Here is a 21,016-nt window from a genome sequence, read left to right as displayed (position 1 = left end):
AAGCGATTTCCGTCGCTTCATAACTCCCATTGCGTCTCCCTGAAGACACGGCAGTGGAGACGAAATGGGCAGGTTCACGTTGAGCTCAACTGCTTGGCGGGGGGGCCATGGAGTTTCTCGGCCAATGCAAGTCTTTCTTTGGCTGTATCCAAAAGAGGTGGCAACTGAAGTCACTTGTAAGTGATAGCAATGCCACCATACAAAACACACATAGATGAAAGCAGGGGGCGGGGGAGGATTCGAAAGTCTATGATAAGGGTAAATCGACCTGTATAGTAGAATTCAAAAACAGTAAAGAGCAACACAAAACATAACCAAGTGTCCAGTAGACTCACTATTTCTGCCGTGTGACCCCGGAAAGTATGGTAGCACTTTCCTGTCGCTGCACTCCAGAGTTTACACGTCTTATCAAAGGAACCAGTGGCAATTTTGTCACTAAAAAAAAACAAAAAAAAGTTATGGTTTTTAAATGCAACTTAAAATATCGTATGGATACACCATATTAAGACAAGTCGTATCGAGCATATGAATCTAGCCAGAATGATCCTCAGAAGCACGAATGGGACACTTTGTCTCATGTGCTTTTGGACATGGTATCAAGAGGAACTGAACCCTGGAAAAGGGCAGTGTGTCCAAGCAAGCAGAGCACTGCGTGGCCCTGTGCCACCCTTACAATTGTCCCTGTGCTTGATCCCTCGTTCCTGCAGTCGTGTGTCAGCCCCACTCACTGAGTCTCCCTCTTCCTCCCTGACCCACTACTTTACCAAGCATGGTGGTCTCCTACAGTAACCGGTTCCTTGTAAGCACATGCCCAAAGTACATCATCCTCGTGTCTAAGAAACCCAAGACAGATTTGTTTGTTCTTCGGGAAATCCATGATAAACTCAATATCCTCCACTGGCATCGTAATTCAAAGGCATTCTTTCTTCTTCAGTCTTTTGCATTCGTTGTCCAACTTTCAGATGCACATGAAACCACTGAAAAGACCATGGCTTGGGTTCGAATGTCCCTTAAGTCCTCAAAGGGATAGAATGAGTGGGGCATATGTGTCCCTAAGGGTCTCTAGTGCTGTGATTGGTAAGATGAGACCCATTTCTCCTAATTTATGCCACGACATTGGCCCCCACCAGACATCAGCACACACCTTCAAGTGCAATAGCACTAAACTCTGTGGGTAGAAATGTAAGCGGTCATTCCATGTCCCAGGAGTCACAAGAAGACAAAAAACTCACTGCCGAGAAGCACCCAGTAGGGCCTCTTTCTCCTCTAGCTCTGAAAGGACTGAGGGTGCTTTCTTAGTTGTCAAAGTACTCTGGCCTTTCTCTCTCATTGAACCGGTTGGTTAGTGGCAAAGAAATCATTTAAAGTGGACCGTCAGTCACAACAAGATTTAACGAATGTGCCTGCAGGTGACAGTGTTCAGGTGAAAAGCTGAAGCCTTCTCACGAATGTGGCCAGCTCCTGGGAGACCACATCCCACCTCCACCACCTCCTTTGCTTGAAAGGCAATAGAAGCTCCACGGACAAACTCACACACGCACAACCGGCTGAGCGCAGAATTCTTTTCTACGTTTCACGGCGCCTTTCCTGATGTGTACGTTGAGCTTGTCCACGGCTGCATGGAGTGACCACCTTTTCATAGGCTGACCTCTCAGTTCTCAGAGCAAACAGCCCCCTCCTCGGAGCCCCTTCCCCAGTGGGATCAGGCCACTGTGGCCGAGACAGCTCCCGCTGACTGGGTTTCAGAAGTAAATGCACAGGCCTGTTCAGCATGGAAGCCACGTAGGAGCCTCCACAGACAAGACCAGCGGTGACTGTGCTTGAGGCCCATTCCTTGAGAATGGAACCTGGGTTTCTTGAGGGGGAGGTGAGAATTCTATCACCTCTACCTCACTGCCCTGCTAAAGGGGTAACAAAATTCCAATGGAGAGCTCACCAGAGCAAGCTCGTTTGGGAGGAAATACCGTCCCTTCTGAATAAACCTAAACCAGGAAGAGAGAAGTCAAACATACCGTTTCCCTGAAAGTAAGACATCCGCTGAAAATCAGACCTACTTACAGTTTTGCCTCTTGCTGAAATATAAGGCACCCCCGAAAATAAGACCTCCCTGAAAAGAAGCCCCCCCGAAGCTACCATAACTCTGGACTCTGGACTGTAGCAGCGGGCGCCGCCGCGCAGCTCACTGTTGGCTGCAGTGCAGCTGGAGCAGACAGGAAGTGTGAGGTCTCTTTTAATAAAACAATAAATGTGTACTGTATTCTTCTTCATGGAAAAATAAGACATCCCTGAAAATAAGACCTAGCACATCTTTGGGAACAAAAATAATATACGACACTGTCTTATCTGGGGGGAAACAGGGTACTAGCGTGTGGCCTAGTCGCTGCAAGCACTCAAGGAGCCACGTGTACAGGGGGCACACGGATGTAGGTAGGACACGGGTGTTGGACGTGTTGTCAGGAGACCAGACCTTGCTTGGTAAAGTGGAGGGGCAGTGAAAAAGAAGTCCCTGGACAAGAGGGACGGACACAGTGGCTGCAACAATCGTCGCAGACGTAACCACCACGGTGGGAGGGTGCGGGACTGGACAGTGTTTCACGGTCATGCACAGGGTCGCTATGAGTCAGAACTGACTGGAGGGCACCCAGCAACAAGGCCCAGGGACAAGTAGGGCATGGGTATAGATAGTACATCAGTAAAGGCCGAAGGAAAAGAGAACGCTGACGGATCTACCCGACCCCGAGCTGGAGAGTGTCTGGGAAATGCTTTGATTGTCCGTGGTACTGTCATCCCATGTGTGGTTGATTGATGTGTTTTTATTTTTCCCTGGCGAGGTTGTAAAGAAACTTCTAGAGAGAGTCATCCTTGCTATCGATGTCAGTTGTACTCTCTCCAGCAGTATGGACTATCAAGCAAGCCTGTGGACGGACGTCACAGGAACAGCCTGGCCGAGAACTCCCAGGTGCCTGGGAGTCCGTCTCGCTTGAACTTGAACCCCAGCTCTCCCCTTTACTCCTGTACAACCCAGGGAAGGGCACTTGGATTCTATGTTGCATCTGGCAACATCATTTGAAATTTGTCCATGGAAAATCCCACAGGGCCCAGTTCCACTCTGACACGCAGGGAGTCACCATGCGTTGACTCAAAAGACATCAAAAAGACCCGAGGACTTTTACAAGGATGAAAGGAGCTACCTTCAAAGCTTGCCGATCACACATCCGGCACTCAATCCATTGTGCGTCCTTCTTCCTTCCTCCGCCAGGAGGTGGATGATGTGGATGGTGGGGGGCAAAGGGGGGGCTCTTACCCATAGGGATTGTTGAAGGCTATGGCATAGACCACGTTTCGGTGGCCCTCTAGTGTGTGCAGCTCCTCTCCAGAGGCCGTGTCCCAGAGTTTGCACGTCCGGTCATAGCTTCCGGTGATAAAGCTGACAAGGGAACACACCGAGGGTGAGAACGGCAGACAGCGACTTACAAAGACCGCGGTTTCTACCTGCAGGGTGATGATTCCGGTTCTTGTTGCTTTTGACAATCCAAGTTGAGCGTGAAGAACGCTATTGAATTCAACTAGGAGCGATGTCTGCATCCGTTGACTTTGAAACGCTCCAATTTTATCCCAGACATGAAAATGAGTCATCGTAAAATCTTAATAAAGCATTTTTATATAATACCATAAAACGAGTCGAGATGCAATTAAGAGGGGTGCTTCCAGCCAGAGTTTGCATTTTCGTGTTATTATGTGTTAGATCAATTGTATACTTGGCTAACCCACCAGCCACTCTGAGAAAGATGGGGCCGTCTTTCTCCCAGGAAGACTGACAGCCTTCCAGACCCTCTGGGGCAGGTCCACTCTGCCCTGCGGGTGGATTAGAGGGAGGGGAGCTGGCAGCAGTGGGCCGCTATGCAGGATCGCCCAGAGTCAGAACTGACTCCAAGGCAGTGGGTTTGGCTCAAGTTTAAGCTCAAGGGAGAGAGCCCCGGTGGCCGAGAGGGTTACACACAAGGCTGCTAGCCACAACGAGATCAGCAGTTCAAACCCACCAACCTATCCGCAGGAGAAAGATGAGGCTTTCCACTCCTGTGAAAGAAAAGACAAACAAACGAACGCAATCCACTGCCATCACATTAACTCTAACGCAAAGGGAACCTCTGGGCAGGGTAGGATGGCTCTCTGTGCTTTTCCAAGGGTGTAAATCTTCAAAGAGCAGAAAGCCTCATCTTCTTCCCACAGAGCGGCTGGTGGTTTCGAAGTGCTGACCTTGTGGTTAGCAGACCAACAACACCCACTATGCTGCTACGTCTCTTTGAAAGAGAGGCACACACGTTACATAATTAACTAAGCAGCATCTTCAACAACAAACACCCTATAAAATGTTTCATCCCTTGATGGTTGAAACTCAGAAATGAAAACAAAGACTCTTACCAGGAGCCTGACTTGTTAAGAGCAACATTGGTCAGTGGCAGGATATGGGCTCTGAGGACCTGCAACGGAAGAACACGCGGTTTTAAACCCGAACCCCATGGAACCCCATTAAGTTTACCTTCGAGCCCATTCAGTGGTGCCATCGTGACAGGTAAGGAATGGACAACTGCCAGGATCCGAAGAAGGGGGAACGAAACAAGCTGCACGTTAATTACGGACCCCAGTAGGACGTCGTGAAGTGCTCATCGCTACATAGCCATGGCCCCATGCTGTCCACCAATTGACCTTGAAGAGAAATACTGGCGACTCAGTAAGAGGCCACAGAGCGCTAATCTAGAACACCCGCTTTACAGATTGCACACCGTCTTGTGCATTTGGATGCACAAATAGGAAATGAGTTTTCAATTTTTGAATCCTACTGTTGAGGGGGAAAAATTAACCCTGCCACCGAGTTAATCCCTGCTCCGATTTACCCTATAGGACAATGTGGATCTGCCCTTGGGGGTTCTAAATCTGTAAACCTTCACAGAAGCAGACTCCCTCATCTTCCTCCAGCAAAGCAGGAGCTGTCGGCCTGTCAGCTAGCAGTGGACTGCTTAAATCACTGTGCCACCAGGTCTCCTTGTCTAACAGACAGCACACCAAACTGCCAGGGAGTCAGTTCTGAGCCATCACAATCCCTGTAAAAGGTCTCCCAGACAGTAAATCTTTACAGGAGCAGTCAGCCTCAGCTTCCTCCCTTGGAGTGGGTGGTGGGCTTGAACCGCTGACCTTGTTGGTAGCAGTCCCACCCAAACCTGGGAGCACCAGTACATTTGAGTAGATGACTACAAAAGGTTGCCTGGATGTTTTGTACTAAATACCGTTTGCTGCTTCGAAGCTCTGCAAACGGTAGTCAGCGGTGTCTTCTTCCACCACCAGGGAGGGGAGGTGAGTCCTTCTTTGTTGTCTGTTCTCAGTCTGGAAGCTCCACTGAAACCTGGGGGTTTTTTGGGGGGTGACCCTGCCTTTGAAATACCAGTGACGGAGCTTCCAGCTCCACAGCTCCACACAGGCCAGCCCAGTAGCACAAACTGGCAGATGAGATGTTTTACAAGAACAGTTTGAACTGACACCGTGCATCAATGAGGAGCCCATTGCGTAACCCACTTGGCCATGAAGGTTTTTAATAAATATTTACTAGGGGAACATACATTCATTGGAGAGTCTGTTTATTGAGTGGCTGGCTAGGCTGTTACTGCACCGTTTTGGTCTGGCTGTAACTATTACTAGTGTCCCCTTTCAGATGACTGTGAATCCGAATCAACTCCATAGCAGGGAGTTCGTTTGGTTTGAATTGGTTTCACTTTCAAAAAATGTCCCCTTTGGAGGCTGAATTACAAGGTCATACCCATTTATGTTCACATTTGAAGTTAGCCAGTGCCACCTGCTGGGCAAAACGATATAGCATGTGTAACCTCCTCTAATTCAACAGTGACTGTTTCTGAGGCTATAACTCTGTACAGGAGCAGAGCCTCATCTTTCCACCCCAGAGCAGCTGGTGGGTTTGAACCACTGGCCTTTCGATGTGCATTTGTCTGAATATTTTGTACTAACTAAAGTGTGCTAAGGAGATAAATATTAATCATATTTTACTATAATCATGTAAATCAGTGTAGCATGAAGCAATCAGAATAAACTATGAAGTATTGTTGAATAAATGAAAAATAAAAACTGCACTCAATGACTGCCTTTGTTATATTCTTGAACCATCAAAAATCAGAGTAAAATAAGCATAGTCACAATTAAAATTATAGAAAGTAGATCAATAAATACTTTACTGAATATAGTTTAACTCATGGAAGTAGAAAACTTGGAATCTCAATATACCATAAAACATAGCTTCTCAATATTAATCTAACTTTAAAATATTCAATTATTTCAAACTACCTTAATAATACTCCTGAAAATGTATCACTAAACAGGAAGGCTACATTTACTACAAATCTCTTTTCAACCACCCAAGAAGCAAATATCTTGAATTTCGTTCATTTGTTCATCAATCAGGTATTGAGACTTACTTTCAGTAAACATATGTGAAACAATGAAATAAACAATGGAAAAAAATAATTATTTTCTTGGGGAAAAGACATCAACTCCTCATTTATCGTAGTTCGTTTTCAAGATCAGGGTCATTCTGTGAAACAGTAGTTACGTAGAAATGGAGGCTGATCACATCAGATCCCAGCTGCCAGATTACATCACTGCCTAAGTCCCAAACCATTGAAATCCAAAGCCAGCCAGGTTGACACCAACCCTCCTGGCACCTCAGCATTCATCCCTGTGCAAAGTAGCTGGGACGTGGATTTTTTCAACACTGTCAAAAATGTGATCAGTTAGTTGATTAGTGAGGAGAAGGAATATTTCAGGAAGAGAGAAACATGATCCGTATTTTACTTCAAGCGAATGGAAAAGCAGATCCGTGATTTCTCAGGAAGTTTTCTACCTGGCGCTTTGAAACACGCGTGCGTTACCTTAAAGAGGTAGAACTGGTGGTCCTTGTGCTGCCGGAGTTTGTCTTGCAGCCTCTGGATTAAGAGTTTCACTTGGTCTGTTCGGGAAGCTGTGATCAGAGGCTCTGCTTCCTGGATCTCGTCTACTAAGGCCCTGATATCGGTACTGAATTTACCACGAGGAAAAAAAATAGGAATAATAGTGAGTTGCTTTCTTTCTGTTTCAAAATAACCGCATGGATTCGTTACTTGAAAAGGCCCTGTTGATTTGTGAAGCACGACATTTATAAGACACCAAAGCTTCCGCCCTAGGAGCCCTGGTGGTGCAGTGCATTGAGTTGGGCTGCTAACCTAACCCCAAGGTCAAAAGTTTGAAGCCAGCAGACAGATGGGATTTTCTACTCCAGGAAATGTTTTTTGAAAACAGCAACCTCGGTGCCTAGTCGACAGCAGCCCAATGCTTAGCACTACGCCACCAGGGATCCTTGTAAGGCGGCAGCCTTGAAAACCCACAAGGGCTGCTCTACTCTGTCCTATAGGGTCGCTCCGAGTCAGCATCAGCTCAGTGGCAACGAGAAGGCTTCCGCCATCTTTCCCAAGAAATATTTAGGAAAAAAATCCATCTCACAAACACACCAAGAGCATATTGCATGGATGGGGCAAAAACAGAGGCACTTTCCAAGGACGGGGGTCTTTCTTGCCCCTTGGCAGGTGAGTAGAAGGCATGCTGATTCTAACGTAAGCTCTCTTTTTTCTCTCCTTTCTTTCTTTCTTCCTTCTTATCTTCCTTCCTTCCTTTATTTCATTTTTTGGAGGAGGAAGAGGGGGAGGGTTCTTTTCAAACCTCAAGTCAAACAACAGACAGACCAACAGAGGGCCCAAGGGTGGTGGCAGTCCTTAGACCCCTCAGAGGGCAGCAGCATCTGCCAAGGGGCAAAGCTCCCAAGGCAGGAAGGGCTATAAAGCAGGAGTGAGGAATGATGAGCAGTGAGCACGGGGAGGAAGCGGAGCAAGTGCTGTGACATCATGGGGTGGAGGAGCCACGTCATGGAGCCAATTGTATGAATTATTGAATGGGCAATCAACTTACCAGCTTCCACTCAAATCACAATAAAAAAGCTTAAAAAGAAAAGAACATACATTCGCGGTGTGCTGGTGGCCCAGGGTGGGAAGGAGGGGACGTGTTTAGGAAGGAAGCATCAGCTCTGCGCACAACGATAAGAAATTGGGTGACAGGCACTGGCGATGTGGTGACTGTAACAGAGGGTCACTCAGCGGCACGGTGCCCTTACACACTGCACTGCTAACACGGGTCAAAACCACACGTCGCGCTGTGAGGCTTTCTACTCCCACGAAGAGTTACAGCCTCAGAAACCGACACGGGCAGTTCTGCCCTGCTCCATAGGGTGGCAACGAGTCTGAATGGCCGTGCGTTTGGTTGTTGGAAGGAGCCCTGGTGGTGTAGTGGTTACGTGTTGGGCTGCCAACCCCAAGATCAGCAGTGCAAACCCACAAGCTGCTCTGCAGGAGAAAAGATGAGGCTTTCTACTGCCATCCAAGGTTACAGACTCAAAAACCCACAGAGGCAGTGCTACCCTGTCCTGCAGGGTCACCTGTCATAAATCAGCATTGATTGGATAGTAGCAGGTTTGAGAAATTGTATACATGGAAAACCTTTCACTGGCAAATGCCGGGTAACATATATTTTACAAGGGGAAAAAAGTGCAGCCACTATACTTTCCATTTTGAACGTACTCTCACATTGAGTCCTTGTAGTGGGTTTCCAAATGGATACTTTTCTCATTAAAAATAAAAGTCTTTTAAAATGATGAAACCTGGTTCAAAGAGATTCAAATTTTGAATGAAGAACTGAAATCAGTGCCCAAACAAACAAGCATCCAATGAGTTATCCACAATGCAGAGCCAAGCCCCAGCCATCCACGTAGATCCCACTCACAGGCACTGAGAAGGGGTGTTCCCGGCTGCACATCTTTACAGGACAGAACAACTTCCTCCTTCTCCAGCAGAGTGACTGGTGGGTTTGAACCACCAACCTAACTCACAACACCACCTGGGTTTCAGACCTTAACAAAAATAGACTTCCAATGAATATGAATAAGACATTTCTATAACATTCTTTTTCCTGGAAAAGCTTCCAAAGTCAAGCGTTACCCCTGATTTTCAAATAATACATTAAAAATTCTGGTCAATTTTTCTGTTCCAGAATAACAGAAGTTGAAAGAGGAAAACAAACAAGCAAACAAACAAGAAGGCATGTCTATATAGACCCAAAGAGACCCATTTTGCAAAATATGTGGGCAATATCTCCAGATTCACTGTCCGGGTCTCCCTCTGTTCCAGAGAGGAGTCATGGCCCAGGTGTGCAGAGTTTAGTGAGCTGGCAGAGTCCACCCTGAGCTGAGGGCCTGCTCTTCCCTGGTGGCCCTTGACCCATGGCTGGGCACAGGATGCCGCCAGGCCTGACCTCTTCTGCCCGCGTGGGACCCTGCTGGCAAGCTCTGCTTGGAGGTCCCCTCTGGGCCAGCAGACTGTGGAGCCACCATCTTGGTGGTCTGGTGGCTCCCCACTTGCCTGATGCTGGTTGTCCAGAGGTGCCACTGCCCCCCTGCCCCCTCACCAGAAACTTTTCCTGGCCACAGCACGGCGCTGAGTTCTCTGAGCAGCACAAGCATGATGGGACCATTGATTCAGTGTTATTCATGGAGTTCCTGCTCTAGGCTTAGTCCTGGGACTGTGCGAGATTTGGTCCCAGGCCTCGAGAAGTAACTGATTGCAATTCAAAGATAGAAGTGAATGACGTGGATAGAATTGGGTCAGTGAGTAGGTTTATAATTAGGATGGTGACAAACTCCAAAAGCTTCAATGGTCCAAAGGGTTAAACTTCCTCAGGACGGGAAAGAGATTGCAATGGCTCCTGGAAAGGTTGCTAACATGTCTGGATCAACACCTATTTTCTAGCCAAATCTAAGTGAACCGGGCACTTGATTGGTGCATTCCAACTCCGCCGTGTTCTGAATCACGGCTCCTCTCCAGTTGAGTCTTTCCAAGATGTCACTGAACATGCAGCCGTTTTGAGGGACACACCACTTCTGGATCTTGTCAAGCAGTGAGATGATGCAGTTCCTTGACAACTGTAGATAAGATCCATATGCTTAAATCTTAGGGTCTGCTTTTACTGGCTCTCTAGCTGGGAGTTACGCTCTCCCATAGGACTTGATCTGTGCCGGTCATACATGTTCTACTTCACATATATTGTTCCAGATGGACAATAAGCCCCCTGAGGGGGAGTATTATTCTTAGTATCTGCAACCTACAGCATCTCACTCAGGGCTTTGTATATAGTAGATACAAAACATGCATTCGCTGATTGATTGAACACATCAAGGTCTAACAGGACTTTTTACATGCCAGCAGTCATAAAATTCAGCGATATGGCCTATATGCAAAAGTAACAAAGCTTGATTTCATATTGTGCCTTGTCTTCTCCAAAAACATAAATTAAACAGGACTGTGGTACACAAAATCAAAGGCCTCTTTTATGCCACTGTTCATTCTGTATGTATGTAGATGGGTAGATAGATGATAGATAGATATAGATAGAGATCTAAGTCCATTATCTTTCCATTCCATTTGACCACAAACATTTTGAAGCTCCCTCACATATATTGACTACCAGACGCTATAGGCCAGACTCTAGAATTAGACTTGCACTCTGACTAGGTCTTCATCCTCAAAGCAGTCCCTGTCCCCACCCTAAGACAAGGGCCCTTGCCCTCCAAACTTCAAGGGCAGAGGAAGCCCCAGGTCTCAGGACCCCTTCCCTCCACCAGTTGTAATATCCAATGGGAGAAAGTAATATCCAAGGAGAAAGTAGCTCCTCCTCCTGCAGGAGGCCCCTGGGTTCCCAAAGAGATCGCTTCCTGTGTTAGTCCAGGTCGACTACAGAAATAAATCCAGGGAGACTCGTGTGTGTGTGTGTGTGTGTGTGTGTGTGTGTGTGTGTGTGAGAGAGAGAGAGAGAGAGAGAGAGTTCTATATCAAAGAGCAATTGTATATTGAGAAAACATCCCAGCCCAGTCCAGATCAAGTCCATTAAGTCTGATATTAGCTTGTATGTCCTATACCAATCTATAAATTCCTCTTCAGACCCATGAAATGCATGTAATGACACCAAATGCAGGAAGATCACAGGCCAGTGGGTGGGAAGTCTTGTGGATCCAGTGGTGGTGTAAGCATCTCAACGCTGGCAGGGGTCTCCACGTGGCTCCTCCAGCTCAAGAGTTTCAGAGTAAGTAGCTCCATGTGTCTTGTCAGCAGGAAGATGAAGCAGAGAGTCTGTGTGTATCTGGCCTCCAATGAGCTATGTAGCTCCATGGCGCCTCCAAATGAGGTCATCAAGCTGCAACCTGATTGCCACACTAGACCCCACCCTTTCACGAGGTGACACCAGATTATGTAACTGCCACACTTCTTCATTGTGTCTTTAAGAATTTGTAGGTGAGTAGAACCGGGCTTGTATCGCTTCTTACTTTATTTAGAGCAAGAAAAGGCTAGACGCATGTCCAAGGATTAAACGCTGTGCAGGCAGCCTGGGACGGGGGCTGTGATGACGCATTTGTTGCGAGCAGGGCTTGGTTCAGTCTGTGCAAGTGAGGAGGGCCCTACAGGACAGGAAGGAGTTGGAGCCGGGGTGTGTGTTTTCCATTGCCTCGTACGAAGGTGGAAATTGAACAGTGACCAAGGAAGACCAAGTCGGAGAGACAGAGATTAGGCTCCGCCTGCCTCTGCCCTATGACCTATGCTCTCAACCCTAGAACGTGTTTGCAGCTCAGAAAACAATAGCCTCGGTGATGGCCTGAAAACACACCAACCAAACTCACTGCCCTCGAGTCCATGCCAACTGATGCCTCCCTGGGGGACAGGGCAGAACTGCCTCTGTGGGTGGGTGTCCCAGACTGTAACTGCTATCTTTGCAGGATAGAAAGTCTCATCTTTCTCCCACAGAGAGGCTGCTGGTATCGAACTGCTACCTTGTGGTTAGCAGCCCAAAGTGTCACACACTAGGCCACCAGGTCATCCTCAAAATTGCCAAGGCCACGAGAAACAAGGAGAGTCTCAGAAGGCATCACAGACAAGAGGAACCCAAGGAGCCGTGCTGACTAAAGGTAATGTGGAGCCCTAGCGAGAACGTGGGGCATGAAAGGGGCATTGGGGAAAACTGGGAGACCCTACACATGGCACGGGCTTTCATTAATCATCATGACTCAACACTGATGCATCAGCTGCCCCTAATGTTCCATATTCATGTAACACATTAGTTGGGAGGGAAACTGAGTGTGACTATGTGGGAATAGCTGTAATATTTTTACAAGCTTTCTGTAAATCTAAAAGTATTCTGTAATAAAAGCTGGCTTAAAAAGAAAAAACTCTAAAAAACAGAGGAAACAATTTGTTTAAAGCATGCACTTGAAAAAAGACAAAATAGAGGTCCACCTGGTGGAAGGCAATAGAGCGGTGGCAACAATTGCTCAGTTAATAAATCCTTTTAAAACCAGCGCTGTGTTCATTCTTGCATTAGGAGAGAAAAGAAGTAAGCTCCTTGTCTTTCAAGACTCAGACAGACAAATATTTCAGGAATGGAAATATAAGACATAGCTAAAGCAGATAAATGCATAGTACATTATGATCACTTTAAACAACGTGGAGAGATGGAAAGGTTTTGTTTTGTTTTTCAAAATAAATAGAAAGCAAAAGTCTATAGCCAAGAAACCAAAACCAAACACATTGGCATCAAGTCGATTCTCTCTCACAGCGACCTCTCTAGAGTTCCTGAAACAATCAATTGTTACAAAAGCCGACAGTCTAAGCCGACAGTCTCGCCTTTCTCTGGCCTAAGGATGGAGGAGGTTGTTCAATTAAAGGTGAGGGACACAGGATGCTGGTCTCTTTCTCCTCTGCCTCATTTAGCAAGTCACAAACAGAATGTTCTGAAAGTGAGCTCGGAAGTACTATAAAATAAAATCATTTTTCTTTTTTGAGTAATGGGTTTTCTGTTGGGTTTATCCAGCTCCCACCAACATCACCCTGCCAGATGTGTTCAATAAAATATTTGAAGATGAAATGCATGTTGCCTTGACATTCTATTGTTAACTTACCTAGGGCTGAGATCAAGCAGGTCAATGGACTTGGTCTTTAATTCTCCACATTTTTCATATTCCAACATAATTCCTATAAAAATAAATAGATGGGTGTTGTAAAATACAATCAAAGCACATGCTTAAAGGTAATCCACTTTGACTTTTTAAAATTTATGCTTTTCAATTTAAAAAATTTCACCATAAAAAAATATGTGTACACACAAGCTCAGGGGGATGAACAACAGGAACATAGGTGAAAGGGAGACAGTGGTTGGTGTAAGATATGAAAAAAAAAATGTATATTTTATCAAGGGGTCACAAAGGTGGGAGGGGCGAGAGGGAGGGTAAAAAGAGGAGCTGATACCAAAGGCTCAAATAGAAAATAAATGTTTGGAAAATTATTAGGGCAGCATATGTACAAATATGCTTGATACAACTGATGTATGGAATGTTATAAGAGCTGTAAGAGCCCCCAATAAAATGATTTAAATATACACCTATATATTTAAATGTATAATTATAATGATAAATATTTGTATTTATAACTTAAAATTATAATGATAAATGTATAATTATAATTCATCATTATAAATATATAATTATACAGAAATAATTTATCATGATTAACTTATGGTTTATCATTTGTGCTTATCAATATATAACTATTTATATTTTGTAATATAACATAATTGCTGGTGTTAACATTATATATTAATAAGTATTTATTAACTCCAATAAGAATTATAAATTATATATATATAGAGAGAAATATCTGATTTTAAAACAAGATGGTGCAGACTCACTGTTCTTGGTTCCTCCCTTCTAAACCCAACTAAATAACTTTGAAATTGTTCAAGAGACAACAATGAAAGGACTGAAGGTTGGATAAACAAAGCTAGGTTGGCTAGAGACCTCATGACTTAAGGAAGGATAGATCATAAGCTGTTTCCTCTGGATATCCCATATACCCTTGAAATGGGGGGAAAAGGTATTTGCATACTGAAACTACCAAGAGAAAGTTTGTTCTTTCTGGCCAAAAAGAATCAGGACAAGGGAAGCCCAGCAAAGAGCAGGTAAGGACCCCTAGCCCCCTACTCAAATGACAGACACCCTTCCCCGTCATCCAGTCCACCAGAGGTTGCCTGAGCAGCACCAGCACCAAACAGACCAGAGCAACATTGTAAGGGCTCAGAACACTCAGCTGTCACTTAGATCTAAAGCCAAAACCGTAGGCCAGAGCCTGATGCAGTCCATACTAAGATTTCATATGGTTTGCCATTCAAAGAAGAGCGAGGACCCGATAAAACAGAGTATTCGGTGATAGACTCAAGAAAACCAAACCAAACTCACTTCCACCGAGTCAATGCTGACTCATAGCCATGCTATAGGATGCGTAGAACTGTCCCTGTAGATTTCCAAAATTGTAACTTTTTATGGGAGTAGAAAGCCCCTTTGTTCTGTAGAGTGACTGGTGGTTTTGAACTGCTGATCTTGTGGTTCGCAGCCTAACACGTAACCACTACTCTACCTGCTAAAAAATGTCCTAGATGCAATAAAAAATTACCCATCATATTAAGAACCAGGAAAAGAGTATCAAAAGTTGTCAAAATTGTGATGAATCAGATGACGAAATTATCTGATCAAGATGTTGAAAGAGTCATCCTATGGCTCTTCTTTAATACTATATTGGACTTCAATAACCACCTCTGTAGAGAGCCAATCACTGTATATTCTATTCTTTATGCTGAAGACCACAGAAGGGCTGTGTGTCATGTTAAATTGCCAACAAAATACAGATATTACAGTGCTGTTAGAATAGTTCTTTTTTTTTTAATTTGGATGCCATGTTGATGGCATGTTCTTGCTAGGATTCAAGGTGATCCACGATGATGGAAAGAATTTTTTAAAACTAAAATTGAAAGTATGCCCACTCCTATCGACATTGACAAGTTCCAAAAACCAGGTCAGTGTGCAAAATCTGTGAAATGTGAAAATGGAAGATGACCACATCAGGTCACAAAATGGATAATTACATCATTATGTATCCACCAAATTATATAATCACATTACTGTCAAATCAATGAATACCATGCCCAGCCACATCGACACATAATTTTAACCATCACAACCAGGGCTCACCTTACCTCCCACCTTGCCAAATGCATGTCATTAATTCACCAAATAGTGAAGAGAGTAGATTTTTTTCTATTGCCATAGATACAAACTGTCAGATAATGTGATAGTTGATGAGTGAGGAGTGGGTGTAGAAATGAAGGTACTGCCAGAAAACACAAGTTTTCTTCCAATGATTACTTCCCATGGTACTTATATTTTCTTGATCTTTTCTTGGTCCTAAACCATTACACAATAGGCAGAATTTTCAAAATTCTTACCAAACTCTTAGGTAAGAAGTCTGTCTCTCCCCTAATTCTGCAATGCATTCAAAGGCTATGATTCAAAAAGCATTAGAATTCTTTGCTCAGATTTCATTCAACCAACCAAAGTATTTAAAGTGCTCAGAATATCAGCCTGTATGATGAGTGTTTATCTTAGTTCTTTCTCATGGCCAAAGAATGAGGGGACTTCACACAATAAATAAAAGTCAAGACTGCCAGCACTGAGTCATTTGCAAAGCATGTATTTGAACCTCTTCTTGCCAAAGTGAAGAGTATATGGATGCGTGAATGGGACTAAGATAGAAATGGAATGCCCCATGTTTGGCTAATGATGTTACTGCTAGGCGCATTCAATCATCAGGAATTTAGGTAGAGAGAAGGATAGCTCAGTGGATGCCAGCAAGATACTGCTCCTGACCTATGGGCTTGCGTGGGAGCCCACTTTCAGGGGCATGTGGGAGGACTGAAACCATAGGATTAGGAGGGCAGGCAAAATTGCTTTCTATGCAGAAGGGATAAAAGTAGTAGGGGAGTGGATCAGGGGAGGATACTTTTCTTTTTTCCCCCTTGTTGATATTGTTATTGCAAACACCTACCTGCTACTCAATATTACTTTGGAAACTTGCACATAATATGGCGCACCAAACATTGGAATTCTGGAATTACATTTCTATCATGCTAAATAATATGACCTCATTATAAGATCATCATTTATGAAGGCAAGAGGCAAAAGTATGAAATGGTAACACCAAAGAATGGGGCATGTTAATTATGGTGTGGGTGAAGGATATTGAATATGCCATACAGTGTAAGAAATATAAATAGATCACTCTTGGAAGAAGTATGGGCAGAATGCTTCTTGGAAGCAAGGCTGGCAAGATTTCATCGCATATATTTTGTTCAGGTTATAAGGAAGGGCCAACTCCTAGAGAAGACTATCATGCTTGGTAAAACAGAGGATCAGGAAGAAGAAAAAAAAAAGGAAGACTGCCGATGAGTAGACTGGTACAAGGATTCCACAATATGTACTAAGGAGAAGGTGGCATAGGACCAGGTAACATTTCTGCTATACAGAATGAATTGGAATCACTGTAAATCAGAATGGATTCACAAAACCTAACCGAAGAATGGTATAAGTCTACAAACTAACTAACATGAATTTAAGATTGCTGTTGCAATCTTCCACCACTCTGTTACTTTGTTATAGTGGCTTGTGTGTTGCTGTGATGCTGGAAGGTATGAAACATGTATGTCAAATGCCAGCAGGGTGGCCCAGGTGGACATGTTTCAACAGAGAGTCCAATCATGACAAGCCAGAAAGAAGTACCTGGCAATCTACTTCTGGAAAAAATGGCCCGTGGAAACCTTATGAATCACAATGAAACACTGTCTGGTATCATGGTTCCTCAGGCTGGAAGGTGCTCAGAACACAACTGGAGAATTCTGAGAATTCTACCAAGCATTCAGAGAAGAGTTTGTACTGATTCCACACAAACTATTCCAGAATATAGACAAGGATGTCAAACACCTGAACTCATTTATGAAGCAAGCATGCCTTGACACCATGCATAGACATTTCCAGAATAGAAAATTACAGATCAATATCCTTTATGAACATAAATGCAAAAAGTTCTCAAGAATATCCTAAACAATAGGATTCAACAAAATATCGATGATGATAATAATAACAGTAATAGGAATACATAGTGACTAAGTGGGATTCAGACTAGGTATGCAAGATCAGACTAGGTATGCAAGATGGGTTCAACATTGGTTGGTTAGAGGAACATTGGTTAGTTAGAAAAACAATCGATGTAATATACTATATAAAGCAGCAGTTCTCAACCTGTGGGGTTGCAACCCCTTTGGGGGTTGAAAACCCCTTCCACAGGGGTCACCCAAGACCATCAGAAAACACATATTTCCAATGGACCTTCTCCAGGATGGTCCACCCACCTGCAGATACACCCATGTACGAGTACCTGGCATGATGACATCTTTGTGCCCACCCCATACAAATACAGGTATATGTGACAAGGGTTGGTGCTATAATGTACTTATGCAGACCAGTCACACACGTGTAGAGAGAAGCTACTGTGTAGAAAACAGCTGCTGTGTTGAAAGCAGCTACTTTGTTAAAAGCAGCTACTGTGTTGAAAGCAGCAGTATTGGAGGTAAAATGACACCTCATGAATTATAATTACATATTGTTTTGTGATTAATCACTCTGTTTTAATTATGTTCAATTTGTAACAATGAAAATACATCCTGAATATCAGATATTTACATTATGATTCATAACAGTAGCAAAATTACAGTTATGAAGTAGCAACAAAAATAATTTTATGGTTGGAGGTCACCACAACAGGAGGAACCTGTATTAAAGGGTCATGCTATTAGGAAGGTTGAGAACCACTGATATATAGCAAAAGATAAGAACTGCATGATCATATCAATTTATAAAGAAAAGGCATTTGAAAATATCCGACACCATTCCTGATCAAAACACTTAAAAATAGGAATAGAAAGAGAAATGTTCAACACAATAAAGGCCATATATGCAAAACCCATGGCGAGTATCTCACTCAATAGGAAGAAATTGACAGGATTGCCCCCTGCAAGTAGGAACTAAACAAAGATACCCATTATAACTGCTCCTCTTCAGTATTGTGCTGGAAGTCTTAGCCAGAGCTCTTAGACAACAAAAAGAAAATAAAGGCATTCAAATTGGCAGAGAAGAAGTAAAACTCTATTTCACAGGTTTAGATGATTATTATTCTAGATGATTTGATATGTAGAAAATCCCAAAGACTTGATTAGAAGATTGTTGGAAATAACTGAAATACTCATCAGTGTGGCAGAGTACACGATCATTATACAAAGCAAAGAAAAAGAAATCAAGAAGAGAATACTATTTACAGAAACCATGCAAAAGGTTAAATACTTAGAAATAAATTTAACCAGAGAAACAAAAGCCTTGTACAAATAAAATACTACTATAAGAAATCAAAAATGACCTACATAAATGGAAGAAAGTTCCATGCTCATGGATAGGAGGGCCTAATATTGTGAAAATGCCAATACTGTACTTCCCAGAGCTATTTGTAAACAATTCCTATTCAGATCCCAGCATCATTCTTCAAAGAAATGGAAAAACTAATTGCAAACTTTATATGGAGAGGGAAGAGACTTAGGATAAGCAAAGCACTACTTAGGAGGAATAACAAAACTATTAAACAGTAGTTAAACAGCCTGAAACTTGTAAAATGATACATATGTTGACCAATGGAACAGAATAGAGAACCCTAAAATAAATCCATCCACCTACAGGAAACTGATTTTCAACAAAGCGTCAAAATACATCACTTGAGGGAGACAGATTAAAGACCCAAGTGTAAATCCTAGAACTGCAATGATCATCAATGATAAAATGGGGACAAACTTGAGGGTCCTAACACAGAGCCTAAACACATTCCCAAACATAGTAAGAACACAGACTCAGCAGAAGACAAGATAGATTACTGGGATATATTAAAAATAAAACACTTATGTGCATCAAACAAGTAAAAAGAGAACCCCCAGACCAGGGGACTAGTTTGACAACAGCATATCGGATAAGGGACTAATCTCAAAAATCTATAGAAAATTGCAACAACTGCACACAAAAATGACGAACAGTCCAATTAAAAATTAAACATAGGACATGAGCAGACAGTTCACCAAAGAAGACATGCAGTGACCAACAAACATATGAAGAAGAGCTTTTATTCATTAGGTATGGGCCGAATGTAAATCAAAACAATGGTGAGGTACCACCTACACCAACAATGATAGCAAAGCTTAAAAAAAAAAAAAAGCAAACAAAGTAAATTCTGTAGAGGATATGGAGAGATTGGAACCCTCAGACACTGGTGAGACTGTGCAAATGTGCAACCACGATGGGAAGCAATAGGACTATTCCTCAAACCACTAGGAATAGAAATATCATATGACTTAGCATTCTCTGTGCTATGTATATACCCTAAAGAAGTAAAAGTCACAGGGAATCCAGGACAGATTAAATCCCTCAGGACCAATAATGAGAGTAGCGATACTAGGAGGGGAAGGGGAAGGTGTGGGGAGAAAGGATGAACTGATCACATTGATCGGTATATAAACTCACCCCCACCCCCAGCGGCACAGACAACAGAAAAGTGGGTGAAGGGAGACAGTGGTTGATGTAAGACATGAAAATAACAATAATTTATAAATTATCAAGGGATCATGAGGGAGAGGAGTGGTATGAGCTGATACCAAGGGCTCAAGTCGAAAGAAAATGTTTTGAAAATGATGATGGCAACATATGTACAAATGTGCTTGACACATGGATGGATGGAGGATTGTGATAAGAGCTGTAAGAGCCCCCAATAAAATGACCTTAAAATAAATAAATAATTTAAAAGAAGGAAGAGTCAAAATATGACTAGATATATGCACACCTGTGTTCATTGCATGATTGTCCACAATAACAAGATGGAAGCAATCTAAATACCCATCGTGGAGGAAGGATAAATACACCTTGGTACATGGTGCAAGACGATGCAGCACTAGAGAATGATGATGAAACTGCGAAACACCTCACCGGTGTGGGTGAACTTAGACAACAGTATACTGAGTGAAATTAGTCAAAAACAAAAGGGCAAATATTGTAAGAGGCAACTGTTACACAGGAAAACCAAGACAAAGGTTTTCATAGCAAAAGAAACAAGCATTGCAGGAGGCGGGGTGGGGGGGGGTAAGGTTATAGGCTAGAATGTAGACAGGTGTTCACTTGCGTGAAGGGGAAGATAGTATTCCACAAGAGGGAGAGAAGAAATCGAAGAGGGGCAGGGAAAACTATTGGGAAGTTCAATACGTTGCTGAATACAAATTGATTATCCAAAGTGTAAAGCACCCCCTAATTCACAATAAAAAGCTTTTTAAAACCATAGGACTGAGAAGAGCTGCATCCTCACAGCAGAGTGAGCTTTAATCGTGTGCATCGAGAGTCTCACTTGCTGATGAAGCCCAACTTGAAAATATCCATTAGTAATAGACATGGGGAATGTACAAAATATGAATCTAGGAATATTGGAAGCTCCCCAAAGTGAAGTTGAGCATATAACCATCAATAATATCCTAGAGAAGTGGTGTTAACAAACCCAGGAACAAGAGAACAAGAAGTGATCCAAATCGGTGGGGAGGAGGGTGTAGGAGGACTGGTAGGTGTGATCAAAGGTAATGTAACCAAGAGGAATTACTGAAACCCAAATGAAGGCTGAGCATGTTAGTGGGACAAGAGGAAAGTAAAAGGAAACCGAGGAAAGAGCTAGGAGGCAACGGGCATTTATAGAGGTCTAAATAAAAGTATGTACATATGTAAATATATTTATATAGGATGATGGGGAAATAAATTTATGTATTAAGGTAGCAGATAGACATTGGGCCTCCACTCAAGTACTCCCTCAATGCAAGAATACTTTGTTCTATTACACTGACATTCCATGATGCTCACTTTCCCGACACAATC

The 21,016-nt window shown here is 43.3% G+C and overlaps 1 protein-coding gene across 1 annotated transcript in view; it reads right to left on the bottom strand.

Annotated features, from left to right (window-relative positions):
- Positions 1-21,016, bottom strand: part of DAW1 (dynein assembly factor with WD repeats 1) — a 48,706-nt gene that overhangs the window by 21,457 nt on the left and 6,233 nt on the right. Inside the window, exons 2-6 of the mRNA XM_004701818.2 lie at positions 13,091-13,163; positions 6,936-7,080; positions 4,423-4,481; positions 3,305-3,427; positions 336-435 (exon numbers count right to left, since the gene is read on the bottom strand). Coding sequence (XP_004701875.2) covers positions 336-435; positions 3,305-3,427; positions 4,423-4,481; positions 6,936-7,080; positions 13,091-13,163 — 500 coding nt within the window. The remainder of the gene's footprint in view (positions 1-335; positions 436-3,304; positions 3,428-4,422; positions 4,482-6,935; positions 7,081-13,090; positions 13,164-21,016) is intronic.

This window comes from Echinops telfairi, unplaced genomic scaffold, assembly GCF_000313985.2.
Source record: "Echinops telfairi isolate 266 unplaced genomic scaffold, ASM31398v2 ScPeMD7_3;HRSCAF=10, whole genome shotgun sequence".
Lineage (NCBI taxonomy): Eukaryota > Metazoa > Chordata > Mammalia > Afrosoricida > Tenrecidae > Echinops > Echinops telfairi.
Note: the sequence above shows the minus strand (reverse complement) of the source record. Positions and strands in the feature narration are given on the sequence as shown.